At 40.7% G+C, this 19,872-nt stretch overlaps 1 protein-coding gene across 2 annotated transcripts in view; it reads right to left on the reverse strand.

Annotated features, from left to right (window-relative positions):
- dmxl1 (Dmx like 1) overlaps window positions 1–18,929 on the reverse strand; it is a 45,039-nt gene extending 26,110 nt beyond the window's left edge. For both annotated transcript variants that reach the window (XM_077520956.1, XM_077520955.1), the window contains exons 1-24: window positions 18,563–18,929; window positions 16,219–16,396; window positions 15,205–15,330; window positions 13,527–13,604; window positions 13,091–13,169; window positions 12,865–12,997; window positions 12,565–12,631; window positions 12,254–12,438; window positions 9,579–9,765; window positions 9,151–9,307; window positions 8,519–8,695; window positions 8,183–8,421; window positions 6,910–7,603; window positions 6,237–6,358; window positions 5,969–6,058; window positions 5,497–5,593; window positions 5,273–5,392; window positions 4,603–4,821; window positions 2,818–4,058; window positions 2,249–2,507; window positions 1,835–1,971; window positions 1,563–1,749; window positions 1,329–1,439; window positions 717–886 (exon numbers count right to left, since the gene is read on the reverse strand). In XM_077520956.1, coding sequence (XP_077377082.1) covers window positions 717–886; window positions 1,329–1,439; window positions 1,563–1,749; window positions 1,835–1,971; window positions 2,249–2,507; window positions 2,818–4,058; window positions 4,603–4,821; window positions 5,273–5,392; window positions 5,497–5,593; window positions 5,969–6,058; window positions 6,237–6,358; window positions 6,910–7,603; window positions 8,183–8,421; window positions 8,519–8,695; window positions 9,151–9,307; window positions 9,579–9,765; window positions 12,254–12,438; window positions 12,565–12,631; window positions 12,865–12,997; window positions 13,091–13,169; window positions 13,527–13,604; window positions 15,205–15,330; window positions 16,219–16,305 — 4,962 coding nt within the window. In that variant the 5' untranslated portion in view covers window positions 16,306–16,396; window positions 18,563–18,929. The remainder of the gene's footprint in view (window positions 1–716; window positions 887–1,328; window positions 1,440–1,562; window positions 1,750–1,834; window positions 1,972–2,248; window positions 2,508–2,817; window positions 4,059–4,602; window positions 4,822–5,272; window positions 5,393–5,496; window positions 5,594–5,968; window positions 6,059–6,236; window positions 6,359–6,909; window positions 7,604–8,182; window positions 8,422–8,518; window positions 8,696–9,150; window positions 9,308–9,578; window positions 9,766–12,253; window positions 12,439–12,564; window positions 12,632–12,864; window positions 12,998–13,090; window positions 13,170–13,526; window positions 13,605–15,204; window positions 15,331–16,218; window positions 16,397–18,562) is intronic.
- Between the last annotated feature and the right edge of the window lie 943 nt (window positions 18,930–19,872).

The raw sequence follows: 19,872 nt of genomic DNA on the forward strand, positions 1-19,872 counted from the left end.
TATAGGGCCTAATTTAGTAAGATCTCAAATAGCATGGTCTAAATTATGTGTTCAGACCGTCGTATTTGAGGGTTTTATAGTTTAGTTATGAAGGTTTTCCCCATGGAATATTTGTTAGAACACCACAAAGACAAAATGACGTTTGAACAGATGTAATTGACAGTGTTAGTATAAGACAAAGAAGTGGTGACAGAAATCTATTGCTCCTATATTTTCATGGAAGTCAACAAACAAGTGAAGTCATCTACATAAGAGCCATGATATGACTTGCCTCAAGTGAACTGGATGCATGTACCCATTCTGCTTCTTCATTTGGATTGGATTTCAAATGTGGACTAAGACTCATTTTGATGGCCATTTATTATTTAGTCAGTTGACCAGGTTCTCATCAATAGCTGTACAACAATTTGAGAGAAAGTACATCGCCAAAACCTGCTCTGTGGGAGGCCAACACCAATTGTAGCTGTGCTAAAATTGAATAACCCAGACACAAGGAAATGCAGACCTGATGTTAGTTTTGGCATAGGGGAGATGGCATGACTCCTTGTGAGCGACTCCAAGTCAGCACCAAAATTACAATGTTCTGATCCTTTTTGGTCTTGGCACTTTAAAAATGATTCAATTTTTTTTATTTTGTTTTGGTTTTCCGTGAAAACATTTCATAAATCAGGCCGCCTAGACTTCAATAATGGTCCCTGGATGTCTTCTCTTCTCACCTTCTCAATACATCTGCGAAGTTTGTTGGTGCTCCTCAGCCACCAGCCCACACCCATAGAGCGTAGTTCAGGCCAGGTGGGCTCTCCCTGGTGGAGTGCAGGGAGCATGTGAAGCAGCTCTTCTTCAGCTTCAGAGTGGAAAGCCCAGGCATAGTGACACGTTGACAGGCCTATACAGAAGGAAGAAACAACCTGAACAATTACTGACTGCAAGAATCTTAAGATGTTTTAGATGACCCATGCATAGTGTTCATATTTTATTTATTTTTTACTCCACAGATATAGAGCCTTGTGCCCTGTTCAAGGGTAGCTTTACTATGGCAGTTAAGGGTGATAAATGATGTGTCTACTCCCCATCCCTCACTGAGACTATGTTCAAGGTTTACAACAGAGCTACAGTAGCTTTATTTTTTAGCTTTTATTCACCTTCATCTCTACGCAGTAACTGCAAGAAGAAAAGGAAGAAATAAATAGATACGGCGAGCTAGTTAAGAGGTGAATTAAGACAATTGAGTGCCTTTGGATCAGGGGGACTAATTACAAAATGTGAGGGTGGGCAGCATGTCTCAATGGCAACATTAAAAATAATTGAAGGCCACTCCGCCACTCTACCTTGCCGGAGAAGCTGTGCTCGGTGGGCTGGTGGCAGAGAGGTAGAGAGGAAGGTGTGCAGTCTGACGGCAAGCAAGAATTTAAGGCCGCAGTCATCAAGTGTCTCTCCGCCTGCATAGAAAACAATCAATAACACATTTCAATAAATTGCCACAGGATGTTGTGCGATGGATTACTAATCTAAGGCAAGACTATCGACTGGATCCATCTTGTGATCTCACTCCACTGCAGTACCTTTGCTCTGGTCCTGGCTCTCTTTCAAGTCGGTGCTGGTGGTCGCAATTGTGTCCGCAAGTGCCATGAGAGACATCTGTTCCATGCGGGTTAGGCCTGGTAAACTGGAGTGCAGGAGATGACTGGACAGAACTTGGGCATGCTCTGGACCAAAGTATGTGGGGCTGTACTGGGACAAATCTATTACCTACAGGCAGAATGCAAGGCAAGTGTTAATGATTATCAAAATTGAAAATGAACATTTTTATGAATGTTCTTTATCAGAAGGCAACCTTGTTCCCAGCTTCTACATGCTCAGCCTGATCCAGAGGATCCAAGTCTGCGATACTGGGTATGTGAAATAACTCATCATATGCATCCGTGTGACTGGATCCATGCCCACTATCACCACTCACACTCCCGACTTTTTCTATGGGAAAACAAAATGGAAACTCAATTACACGAGACATTCACCTCTTGCCAAAAATCCCCTACGGCCAAGCTGAGAAAACAGATCAATTGCATTACAGTATCACCAGCTAAGAAACTTAAACATGATATGTTCAACTATTACGATAGTGTAGTCCCAAATCACATGAGCGAAGCTAAAAGGACAACAAAATGCTGGATTCCAAAACAGATGAGCTGTATATTCTTTTCAAATTGATTTGGTTGAACATGATTACATCCCCACATAGAACACTGACCAGGCTTTGGGGGTGAGTCCTCATCAGCTGCAAGAAGGGCATAGAGAGGAAGAGGAGGAATAGAGCTAATCTCTGTGTAGTCCGGTGTGGAATTCTCATCTTTGCCAAACATCTTCCTTTCCCTGGCAGTGCTGCCTCCTGCACTGATAGTTCGGGAGCGAACGCGCTTCTCCGGGTTGCTGGTGTTGTCTTTAAGAGCCACAATTTCCCCAGCGATGCATTTGACCAGGTGGGAGAGGATGGCTTTGGCACGGTGAACCTTAGGAGACAGGAGGAACCAAAAACTTCAGTTTCCTTTCAATAAATATAAAACATGAACAAACTGGTTTCCTTTACCAGCAATTACAATCCACTGTGCTGTGGTACATTAGTGTGAGATCATCAGATGGGCCGTGGGAAATTATCTAGTTAAGATTTACTTTTTATTACAAATAATAAAGTTGATAAATACACTATTGTATATGACCTATTTAAGTCATTTAGCAATCAACAAACCAAACTAGAGGAAAGAGATTTTAATGTGACAACACATAAAATGTAAGCAATAAAACATGATACAATATACTCACTTTTCCTAGATCCATGAGCTCCAGTAATTGCACTGGGTGGTACTGGGGCAGTGTGGGAAAGAGCTGGTGAGCTGCTTCAAACAGCCCCGAATCTTCCATCTCCAAGGGAAGATCGTAGGCCGTTCTCTTTCCACTGAGCTTCTGAGCCAGGCTCATCATTGACCTTGTGAGGGCTTTTTTAGGAGGGGCCAGCAAGGACGTGGGAGGCCCGAGACTGAACCCATCCTCCTGGCTTTGTCTAACGGCTGAGACAATGGAGGACACACTGCTGCAGACGTCCGTGTCTTGAGCAATTGCGACATTGGGTTTGGGCGGTGCTGGGGGCTGCCACTGGGAGTAGACATGCATCTCACAGTCCATACCTACAACCAAGATGCCATCGCGTACCCAGGAGAGGGAGACTGGGATGGGCAGCGAGCCTTCAACAGAAGAGATGAGGTCGACGGATCGAAGCAGAACCAGGCGCGACAAGCTTTGGTCTCGGCTGCCATCAGATGTCAGGCAAAGTTCAGGAGGCTTTCCAGACAAACGTCCAAACATATAAATCTTTGTCCCTATGCCAACAGTCAGAACATGTGACCCATCCTCTTGGGAGACCCAGTCTAAATGAACCATACTCTTAGGAGTAGAACCCAGGCAGTGCTCATTAGGCAAAGACCAGTTGATGTTGCCACATGGAGATGTGTCGTTGCTTGGATCTGTTTTATCCAACACTATAGTCTGCTCTAAAATCCATTGTGAACCGCCTGTGGATTCACACTGGAAGATGCTGATGTAGACCAGCTGTTCTCTGGCGCTTGTCAGGGAAGGGCATGGAGAGGCATTTGGGCTGCGCTGCACAGTCACGGTTGGAGTGACGCGATGGCTGATGTTGTTGTGGTACAAATAAGGTGAAGAAGCCAGGGTGGGAGGAAAAGTCAGAAGCGTGTGAGAGTTTAGCTGAGGTGTCAAGTTCGGAGGACTGTTTGGAGTCGCCTGCCTGTAGGCAACTGCCATTCGCCCAGTGTGACAGCAGCTGACCTGAACGGGACGACCTGGTATGCTCACAGCACTGCAATTGGGACGACTGTCCTCCACCAGTAGAGGCCACTCCTCCCACTGATACACCAGCTTGTCATTATTGCATGTCTCGGATGTCGTGACGTTGCATCTCCAGAAGCGCACCTTTCCGTCTGAGCAGGAAGTTGCAAGGAGGTATGGCACACGGCCAGCTGGCAGTGAACACGATGCACTGAGATGACCTGGTGGGAGAGTCAGGAGAGTAAATTCAAGCCCAAGTAAAACTACAGTAATGGCCCTACAGTAATCAGTACTGAGCCCTTCAGCTAAAAGTGACAAAATGCGAGGAAATCACCACCCTCAAAATGTTCGTATTACTATATATAACTGTGAAGATACCACAAAGTAACATCCCAAAACAAGTTTATACAAATTTTTGTTATTTTATAACACTGACCTTAAAAATGAACTGCTTACAGGTGACTTTATTTAATACACCTTAAGTGAGCATGCACATGGACAGGACTACTTATCAACCGAGGTTAAACTAAGAACCTCTCCTTGGACCAATTGCTGTGCTACTTTCCTATTTATACAGAGCTTTGGGGCCATCTTATGGCAAATGGGAGCATTTCAGAAAGCGCACAAAAACTCAATAATTGAGTTTTTCAGCAAATAACAGGTTAAAAAAATGTCATTGTAAATTTGTGAATAGTGAACTGTGAATGTGTGTTCTCCTACGTGATTACACACTGACTGTCGTGTTTACAGTGTGTATCTGCTCACCTGCTGAGGGTGTAACACTAATGGCCTCCACACCGACTGGCAGAGGCAATTCTTGGCTGTAGAGTCGTTGGGTGGTGAGACCGAGGCGACATGCGCTCTGCAGGTTTGACGTGCAGGGTTTAGTCTTCTGAATTATCGGCGAACTGAAGGTATCAAAGTTAAACTGAGAGCAGCTGCTTGAAGCAGCTGTGGGGGCGTCTTGTGGTGAGAAAGTCTCATCTGCGGGTGCAAAAACAGTACAACTTGTCAAACTTTTTCATCAAATCTTTCTCAGACATATAACAGACTTGCTCTGATCTATAAAATGTGCTTATTAATTAAAAGACAAGGTGTTCCAAAAATGTAAAATTTTTGAGTAACGACATGTCCCAGGCATAAGACCAAAAGCATGTTTAGCACATTAAACTAAAGTTTAAACTTACCACTTGGTAAATTTTGACATCATTTGAGCAAAAATTGTCTATGTTGTTAGATTACAAAATTCTGTACAGTTCTTTCAACAACCTGTACATTAATTAAAAACAATGTTTGCAATACATCACAACACTGTTTTTTTAGATTGGCCATGATTGGCAAAATGGTTATTTTTTTGACAAAGTATAAAGTATATGTACAGGCAGTATTTACTAGATGTCCTAGAAGAATTGAGATACAAGTACATAGCACATACCCATGGTGACAGGTTTCGCCGCGAGATGAAGATGCCACATCTGTAGGAGGGACTGGCCACTTGGGGTTAATTCAACGACCACCAGAAAAAAACTTGCAGCGAACGTGGGCTTATCATGGGCTGCAGAAAACACAAGAGAATATTAAAACAAAGTACCAAGTGATAAAGACCTGTTATTAAAAAAAATAAAATAAATCCCTGTGTATATTAAATTTTGTCTATACCAGATGAATCTGTCATTTCCTGCCAGCTGTGCGGTCTCTCACTACCGAGTATGAGATCCTCTTCAAATACATGCAGGAGCTGTGTCTCCTTTCCCTGCTGTAGGGGCCAAAGGCAGCCATTAAAATACAGACACCTGATGCAAGGCTCCATCCACTGTGCAGCAGATACACACTGACACGTATTGCATTAACGTTACCTACACAAACATAAATACAAAGACGCTTCAGGGGATGCGGGAGATTTTTTTTTTTCTCTCCAAGGTTGACCTTTCACAGAAAATCAAAGTTTACTACTGATTGTTTCATGCCACAAAAGAGACTGGCAAATCAAAATGTCTATGTTTGCACAAACACAAATATCTTTCATCAACTTCATGTGCCTCTTTTTTTCTTTTCCATATGTAAAACTTGTTTTGTTCCTTATACTTATATTAATAATACTCTCACCCAACATAGAACAACATGGACTTACAAAGTCAGTAACGGCATCCAGCTCAATGATACACCCTGGTTTTGCTGTCGACTGCTGACTGACGATGTTGAACACCTCGCCGACATATTTCTGAAGTAAAATGGACACAAATGAAGCAGCAAGAATTCCCAACAGCAACAGTAAAGTATCTCAATGTTTCTGCGGTGAGGGCCAGTGGGAACCATAGATCAGAGTTGTGCACTTCAAATTGCATTAGCAGGGTTGACGACACCCTGTGGAGTATGGAGTGGGCTGGTGGCAAACTTACTGATATCTCAGGATTGGAGAGCTCGCTGAGGAGTTTCTTGGCTTCAATAACAGCCTGATAAAGCCTGAGTGAGTGGCCGTCACTTGCGACAAAGCAGGCGCTGGGTGAGTTACAATAAGCACCTGGCAGCAGAGAGATTATTACATTTCTTTCTTTAAAATGCCATCTTTCACAGTTGCCATTTACATCTTCAAATTAAAGGTGCAGAGCGTATCAATCAAATCCTCTGTAGGCTATGGGAAGGCCACAAGCAAGTTCATGCATTTTTTTGTGTGTTTAGCTGATGGTATTTCAACTATGAATCCTGGCCAGTTAAGTCCTGTTACAGATATTATTTTTTGGGATGTTATTTGTTTATTTCAATTTTTATTTTATTTTTTGAATCACTGTACAGCGCTTACTATCAAAATGCTGTTAGAATAAATGCCCTGCCTGATGCTATATTTATGTAATTGTTTAAAAACTCCCCCCACGTACTTTTCTTCCTGTAACTGAAATGAGGAGTTTCAGTATTGAATATCACACAAACATAAAATGAACAAATGATTGGGTGGAATGATTGAAGCGGCAATGGCGAGGAAAGCCATCTTGCTACTGTGAAATGGAAAAGGTGCGATAAAAGTAATGAAGCCAATCCTGAGCAAATCCCAGTAATAAAATCAAATGTCCATACCTAAACAGCTGCTGGGGATGAGTGTGGGCAGCCAGGCTACGTTATCAAAAGCTGAGGCGTGAAGAGAATTGATCCGTGCCAACTCAGACACTCCGCCGGACAGGGACAGCGGGCCCACGGGATCGACCCTCCACAAAATCAGCTCACTGTAGATTGCATTTGGATCTTGCGAAACGCTGCCGAGGGACAACCGGCTGGGCCGTGAGCCGTGAGAACCAGAGAAGACCTCTGGTGCGGCGAGGATATTGTCCACCTCAGGGGTCCTCAATGCGTTGTGGTGTGAGGTGGTGAGGAGCAGAGGCAGCAGAGAGTGGCAAGCCAGGTCGTTTAGGTGGAAGCGATGGCCACAGTACCTTGACTTGTGCGACACACTGAGCACCGTGGAGAAAGCAGAGTCCTCCGCAAAACTCACACCCCACTGGTTGAGGGAGCCATCATCATGCTTGGATATCATAAGCACATTGGGAGTGAAAATGCTCAACCTAAGACTGCTGCAAGGTGCCACTTTTCCTTGACGACCGTAACTAATAAGCGCCGATTTGGTTTGGGGCAACGTGTTCCCAGGTGGTCGCTGTCTGCCATGTTGGATGGCCAAATCCACGTTCTTGTTGCAAGCATACATGACCACACTGTGACTGAGGGAGATGGCATCCCCTGCAGGAAACGCCACAGGGATACGGGACACAAAAGACACCTGGGAAAAAGACAAGGATAAAATATTACCAAATAAAATTTGGGACTCAAAAAGTATTAAGAAGAGCTTAGTCACATTTATGGGGAATAAATGTGACAAAGTGGAATGAATGTCCCACTGACATTATTTGTGAAGCGTTGAATGAAAAATGAATCGAAAGAAGTGAATGAAAATGTTAAGACTGACAAGATTTTTTTTTCATTATTTAATTCTGTCTACAGCTAAATAAATATGACTATTAGCATGCACCAAGCTAATATCTAAGAATAACAACTGCCTTTCTGAACGGCAACTTTTGTGATAGATAGATAAATTTAAGAGACTCATCTCACATCTAGGGGCCTGAATTTGATGTGTCGCATATAATTAGGAATGCAATCATCGTAATGCGTGGATTAAAAACTATTAAAAGAAGAGCTGTGCTGTCTTAGTTTGTCAGCTCATTTAACACCTTGATTGAGTGGAGTTATTTTTTAGTGGGGGGGGGGGGTCCACAGAAGATATTCACAATCAATTTAAAGTTGACTGAATGTATCAATTTGCAACACCAACGTGAAGATAATTGAAATGCTAATGTACCTGAGCTTGTCGAAACATTCCGGGATGATATTCATCGAGCCAGTCCACATTCCAGACCAACAGGGAGCCGTCAATAGGATGGATGCTGAACAGCATGTCTGCCCCTTTGTTCCACTCATCCAAGAGCACATCTACTTGGTGCTCCATTGCTGCCAGGGGGAGCTCCATGACATTGGGTCCTTGAGGGTCACTTGGTCTGCTCGTCACTTCATCTTCAGAGTTACCCTCATTGTTGGGATCTGGAAGACAGATGGAAGATCAAACAAGAAACAGAGTACGACCAACTTTTCAAATGTATGCTGCTTCAAATGGAAGTTAGTAATAATAGTTCTGTACCTTCCTGAGTGCATTCGTTCTGTTGCTCCAGGCTGCTGTGAAACTGCTGCAAGAAGACTTCCATAGCTAACGTGAAGTGAAGCTCTTTGTTGTTGAGCCAGTGGACAGTGAAAAGACCTCCAGGCTCTTCATCCTCCCCGGCACTCAGGGACGATATAGAGGGAAGCAATGGAATGTCTGCATTTGAGGAAAATGTTAATGTGGCAGATATAAGAAAAAATAAATAAAAACAGATTCCGTCATGGAGAAAAAAAAACAGTGACTGAGAAAAGTGTTTTGGATAATTTGAATACTAAATGCATAATCACAAGCATCGCTTTCAGGTCATGAAAAGTTGTAGGCAAGGCAACCACATTCTGAGTGAATTAAGTTCCATCCATCAAATTTCTGAACGGCTTATTCCTCACAAAGAGTTGCCCCACAAAAACAATAATTTCACAGTCCACAGCACAGTGCATAGAGACCGCATTCTCATGTACAGCCATTTTTTTTATGACAAAAATGAATGGCCTCTAATGAAGCAAGCATGAGAGCCAAGTTTGAAGCACTTCCCAAAATTTGGAACATTTGTTACATGCACCGACAAGCTAGCGGCCAGATTCAACTCGTGACATGGACATGATGAGTCCGACCTGTGGCAGGGTTGATGCTGGCTGCTATGTGGAAGTGACAGAGCGCATTGGCATGGGGAAGGTTGCTGCTACTTCTCCTGTGGTTGTAGTGTCGGCTTTGGTTGCGGGACAGGCAGCCAGTGAGCGAGGGCTGTGGCACATCCCGATAACAAGGAGGCTGAAAAGGAAAAATTGATTTAGAATGAGTTTTCCCACGATATTGAAATTGAGATGCACCACTATTTCTAAGGGAAATTGCCATTTAATACAAAACAAAAAGTGGAAACAGTAGAATAATTACCACCAAAACACACTGGCAGTAACCAATATGGCGTGTAGAAAGTGTGTCTATTTGAGTGAGGTCATCATTTGGAGCATGCCAACTATTAGGAGGAGGGCTGCTACATGTAAAAATATGGCATTCTGAACACCTTATTATAGTTGCTTACTTCCTGTGCTGTCCCTGCTTCTGTTCTTCCATTGCAGATACTGGAAGAGCTGGCATATTTCTGAGCATTGCTGTGTTGGTTACCATGGTGACCAGACAGGAGGCTGTCCCCCGGCAATAGCGTCTCGGCCCAGAGGCGGCACACACTGTCCTTACAGCTGGTGAGCAGGACATTGCACACTGAGCCCCTGTGAGCAGAGAGGAAAGGTAATAAAGAAGGTCAGTGGCGTAAATGTCAAGTCCTTCTTAGGGGAAGACACAATAAATAGTCATACAGTTTTGGAGTTCAGTCAGCATCAATACATTTTCAATAAAGCTTGTCCTCATTTGGGTCATGCGGGGGGCTGGAGCCTGTCCCAACTGACTTGGGGTCAGAGGTGGGGTACACGCTGGCCTGGTTCGCCAGGCAATCTCAAGGCACATATAGATGAAACCATTTACACTTAAGGACAAATAAGAGTCTTCAATAACATGTATCCTTTTGGAATGTAGGAGAAGGCCAGTATAATTATGTGAAGCTTCATAATAAGATCAGCTTCATAAAAATATCAATAGACAGAGTACCGTATGATAGTTTTATTTCATTTAATTTTAGTTGTTTTATTCAGTGATTAACTTCTCACATTTGCTTGTTTAAGAACATTAAAATGCTACTCAAAACACTGTTTGTACAGTTAAGAAGAAGCCTGGAACTAACTGGTTCACTTTCCATTCAATTACAATAAATTTATATTGGTTGTGTTTGACTTGAGTTTCAACCGTCTTGTGAGAAGGGATGGGAATCAAAAAACGTTCTTTTTGAGAAACATTTCCAATTTGTTTCCTAGGAATTGTTTATTTGCTTACCTGACAATTCCACTACTCAGTTCCTCTTATATCGCGTCTGAGTGATGACATCCCATGCAACAAGTGTATTTTGGTTTTGAATTTTTCCAACATGATGCACCCTGAAGTTTGGCTATATACCCCCGCGACCCTTGTGAGGAGTAAGCGGTTAAGGAAAATGGTTGGATGGATTATATACAGTATATTTTCATACAGAAGAATAGTGGAACGGATCCTTCCCCCCTCCCGCCATTTCATAAGTTGACCTTTAAAAAACACTCACAAGTCAAGCAAATCCAATATCCTAATGACAATCTAATATTCCTAGTACTTCATCCCATTGGTGCAATATTCCTAAATGCTCAGAGCTGAACATAATCAAGCCTGACCCACAAACTCGCATCATGTGCTTGTTGTGTTTGGTTTATTCCTGCTGTATCTGCGACTCTAAACAGCTTAGTGAGCCCCAGGTTACCGTTGTCAAGGCTAACTGGCTGTTGGCCCTTGGGCCAACATAGCTGACAAAAGCCAATGCAAATCCTCCCTTTTGGCCAAAGTTTGGACCCACAATTGCATCTGTTCACAACAGAAACAGAAGTGACTCAATTCAAGTGTTAGGTTTGTCCAGTGGCACTCAATTGTCTCATGTGCAAATTATGTGGCATTAATTAAATTAATCATTCACTGTCACATCCAGGAATGTTGCTAAGGGCAGAGTGCTTCAGCTCTCAAAAGAAAAAAAAAACAAAAAAACACACAAACACGCCAATTACTCTGCTAGGGGGATGTACTGTACTTTTCATGGGGTCAAAGTGCCACTCAACGTGCCAACTATGTTGGAAAACAACAGGTTCCTCTGGCATATGTAAAAAAAAAAAACAACAACAACAAAAAAAACAAAACAAAACAAAACAATAAAACAAGTTAGTGTGTTCTCCCGTAATATTAATAGTATACAGCCAAAAATGACTGAAAATGTTTTAGTTTGAATTAAGTTTGAACAATTTCGGGTTATGGATGTAACACTACACAATAGATAAGTGGTTAGCAAAGCTGCCTCAAAGTTCTGTTGGAAGTCTGAACCCAAGATCGGCTTCCTATGCTGAGTTTGAATGTCCTCCGTGTGCTTGGATTTTCAAAACATGCATTTTAAATTCAATGACGTCTTTAAATTGTCTTTAGTTGTGAATGTGCTGTCTCTATGGTCCCTGCAATTGGCTGGCTCTACCCTGCCTCTCTCTCTCTCTCTCAAAGTCAGCTGTACTTATAAACGCAACGGTATAGAACATGGATGGATGATTTGAGCTGACAATAAATTTCCTGTATTGAGTCTGACTGATGTGTGCAGGTCAAAATTGTGTAGCTAAATTCACTCTCAACTATTAATTAAGCTGATTTCCATGTAAAATTTCAATGCATTCCTTTGATGATAATGCATGTTTTACCTTGCTCGGCATAGGAACAACAAATCAGACTTAAATAATTTTTTGTTTTCGAGAACAATTACTATGGGGACACAGACGTACAATTTTGAGACGTACGAGTACACTGTATGTCTGATTCAACATTAAAACACATACAAAATATAGCGATCACTATGAAAATATATCCTATGATGGCGTCACTTAACCTACAAACATAACCTGGGTTTGCAGGTCCCTTTACTAATGTGACAAACTAAAAAAGAAAAACACACAATAAGTCCAGTCAAACTGGCTCTAAACAATGTAGTTGACACTTCTGTTGTTTCAGCCATAACTACATTGCGAAATGAAAACAGCTGTGTGTTGAATTGTGGAAATTTCAATTTATAACAGCAATGTCAAAATGCTATCTCTGTCGTTTTAATACCGTGGCATGTATTTGCTGGTCTTCCTCCAGGAAAAGCCAATAACAGAACGTGGATGGGCCAGGTACACAAAGGAAAAGGTTATCTCTCCCTGGGAGTCAACACAGGATTCCGGAGGTGTGAAAAGTCTGAAACTTCCAGACTTCCACTTACTAGTGCTGTACCACACCTTCACCAGGCAGTCATCCTGGAAAAAGAAAACAACCAGTTGGCTTTACTTCAATAAAAATATCAATTTAACCACAATTTATATAACCACATTTTTTTTTTATTTTTTACAAATTATAATCTAAGCGGGGGAAATCTCACTTACCTGCCCAGCAGTAGCAAAGAATTCTCCATCAGGAGAAAACTTCATTAAAGTAACCGGAGAGGCTGTCCTGTCGACAAACAAAGTAATCGTTATAAATTCCATTATTTTTGTATAATAATACTAATACTAATACTAAGAATAAGAATAAGAAGAAGCATGATTTAGCAAAATATATGCCATGCACCACCTAGAAGAAATGCCAGTGTATGTACTAAGTGCTGAACATACAATAATGTAAAAGTTCATATTGACGAAATAGTGCTACAAAAACAAAATGATTAACTACCATCAATGACTTACTTGCTTTGCCAGATACACCTCCAGCTACAATGACAGTCTCTTATTTCTGCCTGCTTTCCTCCTCCAACGTCTTTTCCTCCATCAAAATGAGACCATAACTGCAGGCAACTGGAGCCTGTTAAAAGCATGCTCCCTGCACAGATAAAACAGAAGCACACACTTGGAATCAACAACAAAAAGCTTTTAATGTAAACCATGCTATTTTGTGCACAGGCCTCACAAGTACCTTTGGGGTGCCAGGCCAGGTTACGCACCATAGACTGCAAAACAAATTGGCCAGTCTTCTGCCATTGGCAGTTCAACTTCTGTGTGCAAATAGAAGCTAATATTAGCATGTTCAATGTGACATACACGTGATCAGGCCATACTGCAACATGTACAGCTGTAATACCCGGTAGCAACAGCAATGAAAGAGGTACTGTGCAAAACAATTAGACTTCCTTCCGTGGAGCTCAACAACACTTCTGTACGATTGCCACAACAGGAATGATTGATGAAAGAATGTGATTGCAGCATGTTTTATTGCTTGTTTCAGAGAGGCATAGTAGTAGAATAATAATAAAGGACCATCATAAGTCTGTTTAATTTAGAATTAATGGGGCTATGTCAAGTCATTTCCATGACCTGAAGAGTGCTTTGATGGAAATGAAATAGCTACTCACTGTCAGTGATGTGTCTTTTTGATCAGGATGCTGAACTGGCTCAAAAATGCACACAATACTTCCATAGGAAGCTGCAATCTGCCAGGAGACAAAAATGACATCAGTTAAGATATTAAAGACAGCAGGAAGACTATAGATTACACATGACTATACAACAAAGATAATACAAAGAGCATTCTAATCACGACTTGTATATATTGTACATGTTACATGGAAACCAATGTGCAAATGTTTTCAATGATATATAGATTGTTCTTGGAGATGTGATTTGTAAAAGATGATACATTTAGGACCATGGATATAATAGTAACCACAAATATGTAACATTAATTTGATTTGAATATGCTCCGAATAAAATTGTGATGTGTACAGTACTATGCTTAGTTTGTCAGTGCTGGAGGATGTAGTGGAATAAGCGGATACAGATTAACTGTATGACAAATTCTGAATATATACTGTATAAGTTAAAAATGCATCACGCCTATAAAAAACAATATTGAGTCAGCCCTGCCATGTCTACCATGCAAACTTCCCCTTAATGATTCATTCAGGACTACATGTGCTTTCCACAGTGTACAACATTCACGAGAACTAATAGCTGGCATTTTCTATAGCAATGAATACAAGGAACAATCCATTTCTAAAGCACAGGGCTCTGAGGGTATAATTACTGTGCACAATAATGTCAAGTGAGTCATAAATGTATGTGCATTTGCATAGTAATCTTTTATTATGATTCAATATGTTGAACCCACAGTGAAATCACTTTTACTCTTCACTTGAAAAGCACATTTTCTATTGCTGTAATTGTGCTCTGTATTCACATTTGTCTTTATTCCAAATGACAATGACCTGGCAATGGATTTTTTTGGTTTGAAATACCTGATTCGTTTTTGTTTTTTGTTTTGGTTTTGTTTTTAATGTAAATTGTTCAACCATTTGGTAAGTGGGAAAGACATAGACCTGTAATCACTGAAGGCAATGCTGGAGCCATGTGAGGTGAGTTCAAGGCCAGTGAAATTGGATTTAAGATCACGAGGTGACTGATAAGCTGCACAATTTGAATGAATGAATTCTTATATTTCAAACATGTTTGAGAATGACATAAGAAAGATATAAGACATAAGAAAGAACAGTAGCACACAGTAAACAACGTTTTTTCCTAGTCATGTGTGGGGTCTCTTGCATTTTAGAAATCAGTTGGGATGTTAAAAATCAGGACACGCGGGTACTCAATTTAGGGAAAATAAAGTCATAACATTTAGAAAAAAAGTATAAATGTTATGAAACTATATATTAAAAAAATCATATTGCTACAAGAAAACAGCTGTAATGCTAGTTATAGTACTTCTTTTGTCAATTTTTGAGAGAAAAAACCCAATTACAAATGTAATCTAATATGCAGTCCTTATCTTAAATTTGGCCCTGCATAATACTGACTGTGGATTCTCTGTAAGCTAAGCTCTTATTTTTCGCTTTTTTTTTTTTTAAATAACCAAAGCATATGACAAACAATGTGATAGTCATGAGCATTGATGAGTTAGAACTAACGCCATTATTATGAAAAATTATATTACGTTTTGTTACATATTTCCAGCTGTATCTCTTGAAAATGTTTGGCAGAAACAAACCATCACTGAAAGCAATAAAAACAGCATTACCAGGAAGTTGACCCTACCTGTCCTCCCTGCAGTGAGCAGTCGACACATCCCACCTGGATATTTCCATGTTTGGCCCCAGGGATGATCTGCACGCGTTCAAAGTCACTGCCCAAAATGACCACGTCACAACCAGAAGCATAACCCTATGAAGACATACAGTATATAAGAGAACACCGAGAGGAAGAGGTACGGACAAGGTCAAACAGATAAGATAAGCCTAGACATTCACTTTGGCTGTGCTTCCTACCAAAAAGGTGAGGGACAGAAATAGTCATCCAATTGACATATCATACAAATACGATTAACCTTGAGAAACAGGAGATGAGATAAAACTGTATGACTGGTTTAAAACACACAGATCTTTCTGCCCTAAGGGGAATTGATTTTGCCCTACAATGTTAAATGACAGCTTATTTTAGAGGACCACATGTTGTGTTTCATTTATTTTGATGAGCAAAACAAAGGCTTACATTAGGCTGTTAAAATGTGCATTTGCTGTAAAAAAAAATAAAGTCAAGGAGTAACTTAGGGGATGGCACGGCTTGGGTGCTATAGTGATCGTCTCTTAACCCGAAGGCTGTGGGTTCGATCCTCTACCCTTGTGATGATATTAAGGTGTCCTTGAGCTCTTGCCCCCAGTTGCTCCTGGCTGCTGCACACATCAGTAGGTGAATGAGGAGACGATGTTAAAGCTCTTCGAGTACCTTGTCGGTAGAAAAGCACTATACAAATGAAAGCTCATTACCCATAACTCGCAGCATCATTATTGTCTCTCAAGATGTCAAATGTTTGCATTTACAGGTCTCTAAAACCAGTTGTCATCTAAACCAAAATGACAGTTTTTGTGTTAACGCCCCCTAGTTTACAATCTTGCTATTATCCTCGTAGCTAAGGACATATCAGCCATCGCCACTTGGACCAACTGTAACTGTCCGTTAGCCTATCTACCTTTACTCCATATAAGATTATACTGAGCTGAAAAAGCCACACAGTTCACCAGAGTGAAAAATGTAGAAATTGCTGTAACTTACCGTGAATGGCACATTGTTGACGCTTCCAACAGAGAAACAATTGTCCCCGGGGTTAACTGCCCCTGTGAGGACCTGATGAAGATTCATGACCCTGGTAACTGATCCTTCCTCCTACTTTTTCCCCACAATCTTCATCTTCATCTTCATCAGTGGCCAAAAAATGTGATGTGGACAGGCTCTAAGGGAGAGAGGAAAGGAGGGGCCAATGATGCGTGATGACATAAAAGGAGAATGTTTTTGTAACCGTTGAGCTGTAAGCATATCATTGACTGCTCCAAGTCATCAGTGCACCAAGCAGAGCAACCTTCAAAAGTACATTATCAAAATGAAATGCAAAAACATCTGTGGAGATAATGCTTTATTCGCACATTGAGCTCACACTTGATTATTATTGTTGTTGTTGTTGTTTTTTTGTTTGTTTGTTTTTTTTAATCTTCCTACGAGGTAAAATGTGAGTTGAACTTTTTGGGAGTTCAACTCTATTGTTGGCACAGGAATGCTTACACAAGACTAAATTAAGGTACAATTATCCCCTTTGTACAATAATGCCTGGAGCCACAGCAAATAAACACATGCTGTGTTTTGACCTTGGTAGTGTCATTTAAGAAAAGTTTACAATTTCTGTGTCCCTCTAATAAGAATTATTTTATTTTTATTTATTTTTTTATTCAACTTAGCTTATGAACAATTTTGTCCAAAAGCACAGAGGGAAATTTGAAACTCTGCAGCCACTGTGTCAATTTGTGAGTAAATTGAGACAAGATCATCTTTAGCTTGTGTAAATATTTTTCCAAAAAATGACATCAGTAGCGCAGTCACATGCAAAATGTGCAAATTCATCCTCGAAACTAGAGGTGTGTGATATGTAGAAAAATGTCTATCCCTGAGGTGTTTTTTTCCAACCACTCCCAATAAATACAACACAATGCTTCAAGTAACATTCAAATATACAGTACCAGTGTAACATTCACTGAAAGCGCAAATAAATGAACTGCTTCAGAGGTTAAGGTTTAGGAAACCAGTACTCTCAGCTTATTCTGTTTTTGCCTGATTCAGATGTTTCAGTCTAAATATTCGGGGCACGATGTAGGAGGAGTATGTAGATGTAGAAAAGCGATGACGAGGAATATAGTTGTGTGGCTGGAAACTGCTTGCAAGTAGTTAGATCAAGCCAGGGCCAAATTAGGTTAAGAAAATGTTGTTTTTCAGGTAAAATAGGAAGCAGCTTACACTGTATGCTCACCAAATTTGAACACAAAAAATCTGCCAGTGCCTAGTTACCCCACGATCAGCCATGAAAGGGTTCATCCTAATTAGTCGCCACTACAACACCAATCTGACAGACAGACACAGACAGATTGCATGATGTTGGCTCTGTGTTGCACTGTAATTGAAGTGAATGAAGAAAGAAATTTCCATCAGCCCGGGACAGGCATTTTACTTCCCAGAGGGGAAAAAATAAAAAAATAAAAAAATTAAAAAAAAGTACAATAGTCCTGACTCCTTAGTAGCCGCAACGGAAATCTAACAATAGATGGAAAAGATCTTTCTGCTAACATCGCTTTAATGTCTTTTGATGTTTTAACTAATGTACACATTGTCTACAAACTTAATAGAATAAGCCGCCATATGATGTAAGATGTAGCGTTTTTATCGTAGGACAGACATTTTAACCAAAATAATGTTGACTCGTCACTGATTATTTGACTTCTCCTGGACTATCATCAAACTATAATTAACTCCAAAAAGTTTTTTATTAGTTCCATCATATACATGACCAGTTATTGAATGAGAAATCCTGTCTAAACTTTTAATCGGTAGTGTACACTTTTGTGACATTTTTCCTAATGGAAAATAACTGCCTTGCTTCAATAATGGTTGGAGAAATACTGAATTAAGTTAAGTGTACATATTTAAGTGTCCACTGAGTGAGTTTGTGTCCACTTTAGCCAGAGAAGTGAGTGTTTTACCTAATTCAACGACAAGATAAACTCTTACTAAAGAGGTTTGTCAGTGTAGAATGTAACACGAGAAGGCGGCTGTATAAATAATAGTAGAGTCCTGCTCGAATGAACGAGAAAGGGGTCAACTCCACGTCCTTCTTCCTGTGCTGTGGCCACTCACGTGACAAGTAGGCAACACATCCGAAACACAAGGGCTAACTTTAGCAGCACAAGAACGCATTTAATGGTGTCTTCTCAACCATTTATTCTTTTTACAACTAGGCTTCGGTACCTGTTTTAGGACTTGAACCGAATCGTGTCAACTCGACAGTCAAGTTTAGCTAGCCACCGACATGAAAAATCATGGGTTCGTTCTAAACTAATGTGCAACTAGTACTCACCTTGTGTGGTACTTTCCGACAATATACCACCAATGTTATGTCCACTGTCAGTGTCTCCTCACTAGGGCAGCTTTGTCTTCAGAGTCGAGTGTAGCTGTCCGAGAAAGAGGTCCGAACTGGTACCGATTCGGTCCACTCACTGAGCTAGCGTTAGCGCGCTAGCCCTTGGAAGCTCTCTAGTACAGCACCTAACCGTAACACGAGCAGCTTTAGAGCACGTATGACACATATTTAGCTCTCGAAAGGCATCGGTTGCCTAAAATGTTGCTACTTCTCTAACGCTAAACCACAAGGAGCCAACCTCTCCTCGAGGTTAGCAAATAGAAAGCTTTATCAGAGGAGGATATGTTGGAGATGCGTCATGATAGTGACCGTGTCGCCGTGGTGCATCGTGGGACTTGTAGTTGTATTTGCAGAGCCGCGAGGTCCGATTTGCCAGTAATTTATTTATGTAACGGTCACATTCCCTTTCGATCTCCGTGTTTACACATTCACTTGTGTAAACAAATAGCAAAAAATGTCAACTAAAAAGAAAGGTCACTCATTCCACAAGCATATTACGCTGAATTATTGTTGCAGATTACAATTGAAATATTGAACACGCCCACACGGATATCACTTTTTTTTTTTTTTTTTTTTTTTTTTTTACTGTATTTAACTATACAAACAGTATAATTAAGTACATATTTGTGCCGCGCAACATTTTGTTTTTATTGCTGGATTGGGAACAGGCCAAAGGACATCATTAGAAGTAAGCATGCATGCAAAGGAGACACAAACAAAGATAATGGACAAAACACATTCATAAGTAGGTAAATTGAAAGCAAACATAAAACACAAGGTCGTCATAATAACAGATTCTGCATGGACGTCTTGAAAATAAGCCATTTCTTTGTTTTTGTTTTCTCCAAAGTTATTCCAGCCACATTTGGTAAATATTGATGATTTAATCACATCAATCTAATGACGTCACGGTGTATGTGTCATGTGATGGTTTTTGTACAATGAATATAATTTGAGAAGGTCGACGTTGAAGTGGTGGTCGGTATGTGTGTAAAGATTGGGTGATCACAAGGTGTCACTGTTGCCTAATACACTGAATAAGCTCATCTTTGGTCACTGTTGCAGTGTGACAACTCAATTTGCAGCGTCAATCAGGCAGTGTTCCTCGTATTGGTATTTTTTCTTAAAATAGTACACAGGTACACATATACAGTACAGGCCAAAAGTTTGGACACACTTTCTTATTCAATGCATTTGCTATATTCTCATGATTGGTTACTTTGTAGATTCTCAGTGAAGGCATCAAA

This window comes from Festucalex cinctus, chromosome 5, assembly GCF_051991245.1.
Source record: "Festucalex cinctus isolate MCC-2025b chromosome 5, RoL_Fcin_1.0, whole genome shotgun sequence".
NCBI lineage: Eukaryota > Metazoa > Chordata > Actinopteri > Syngnathiformes > Syngnathidae > Festucalex > Festucalex cinctus.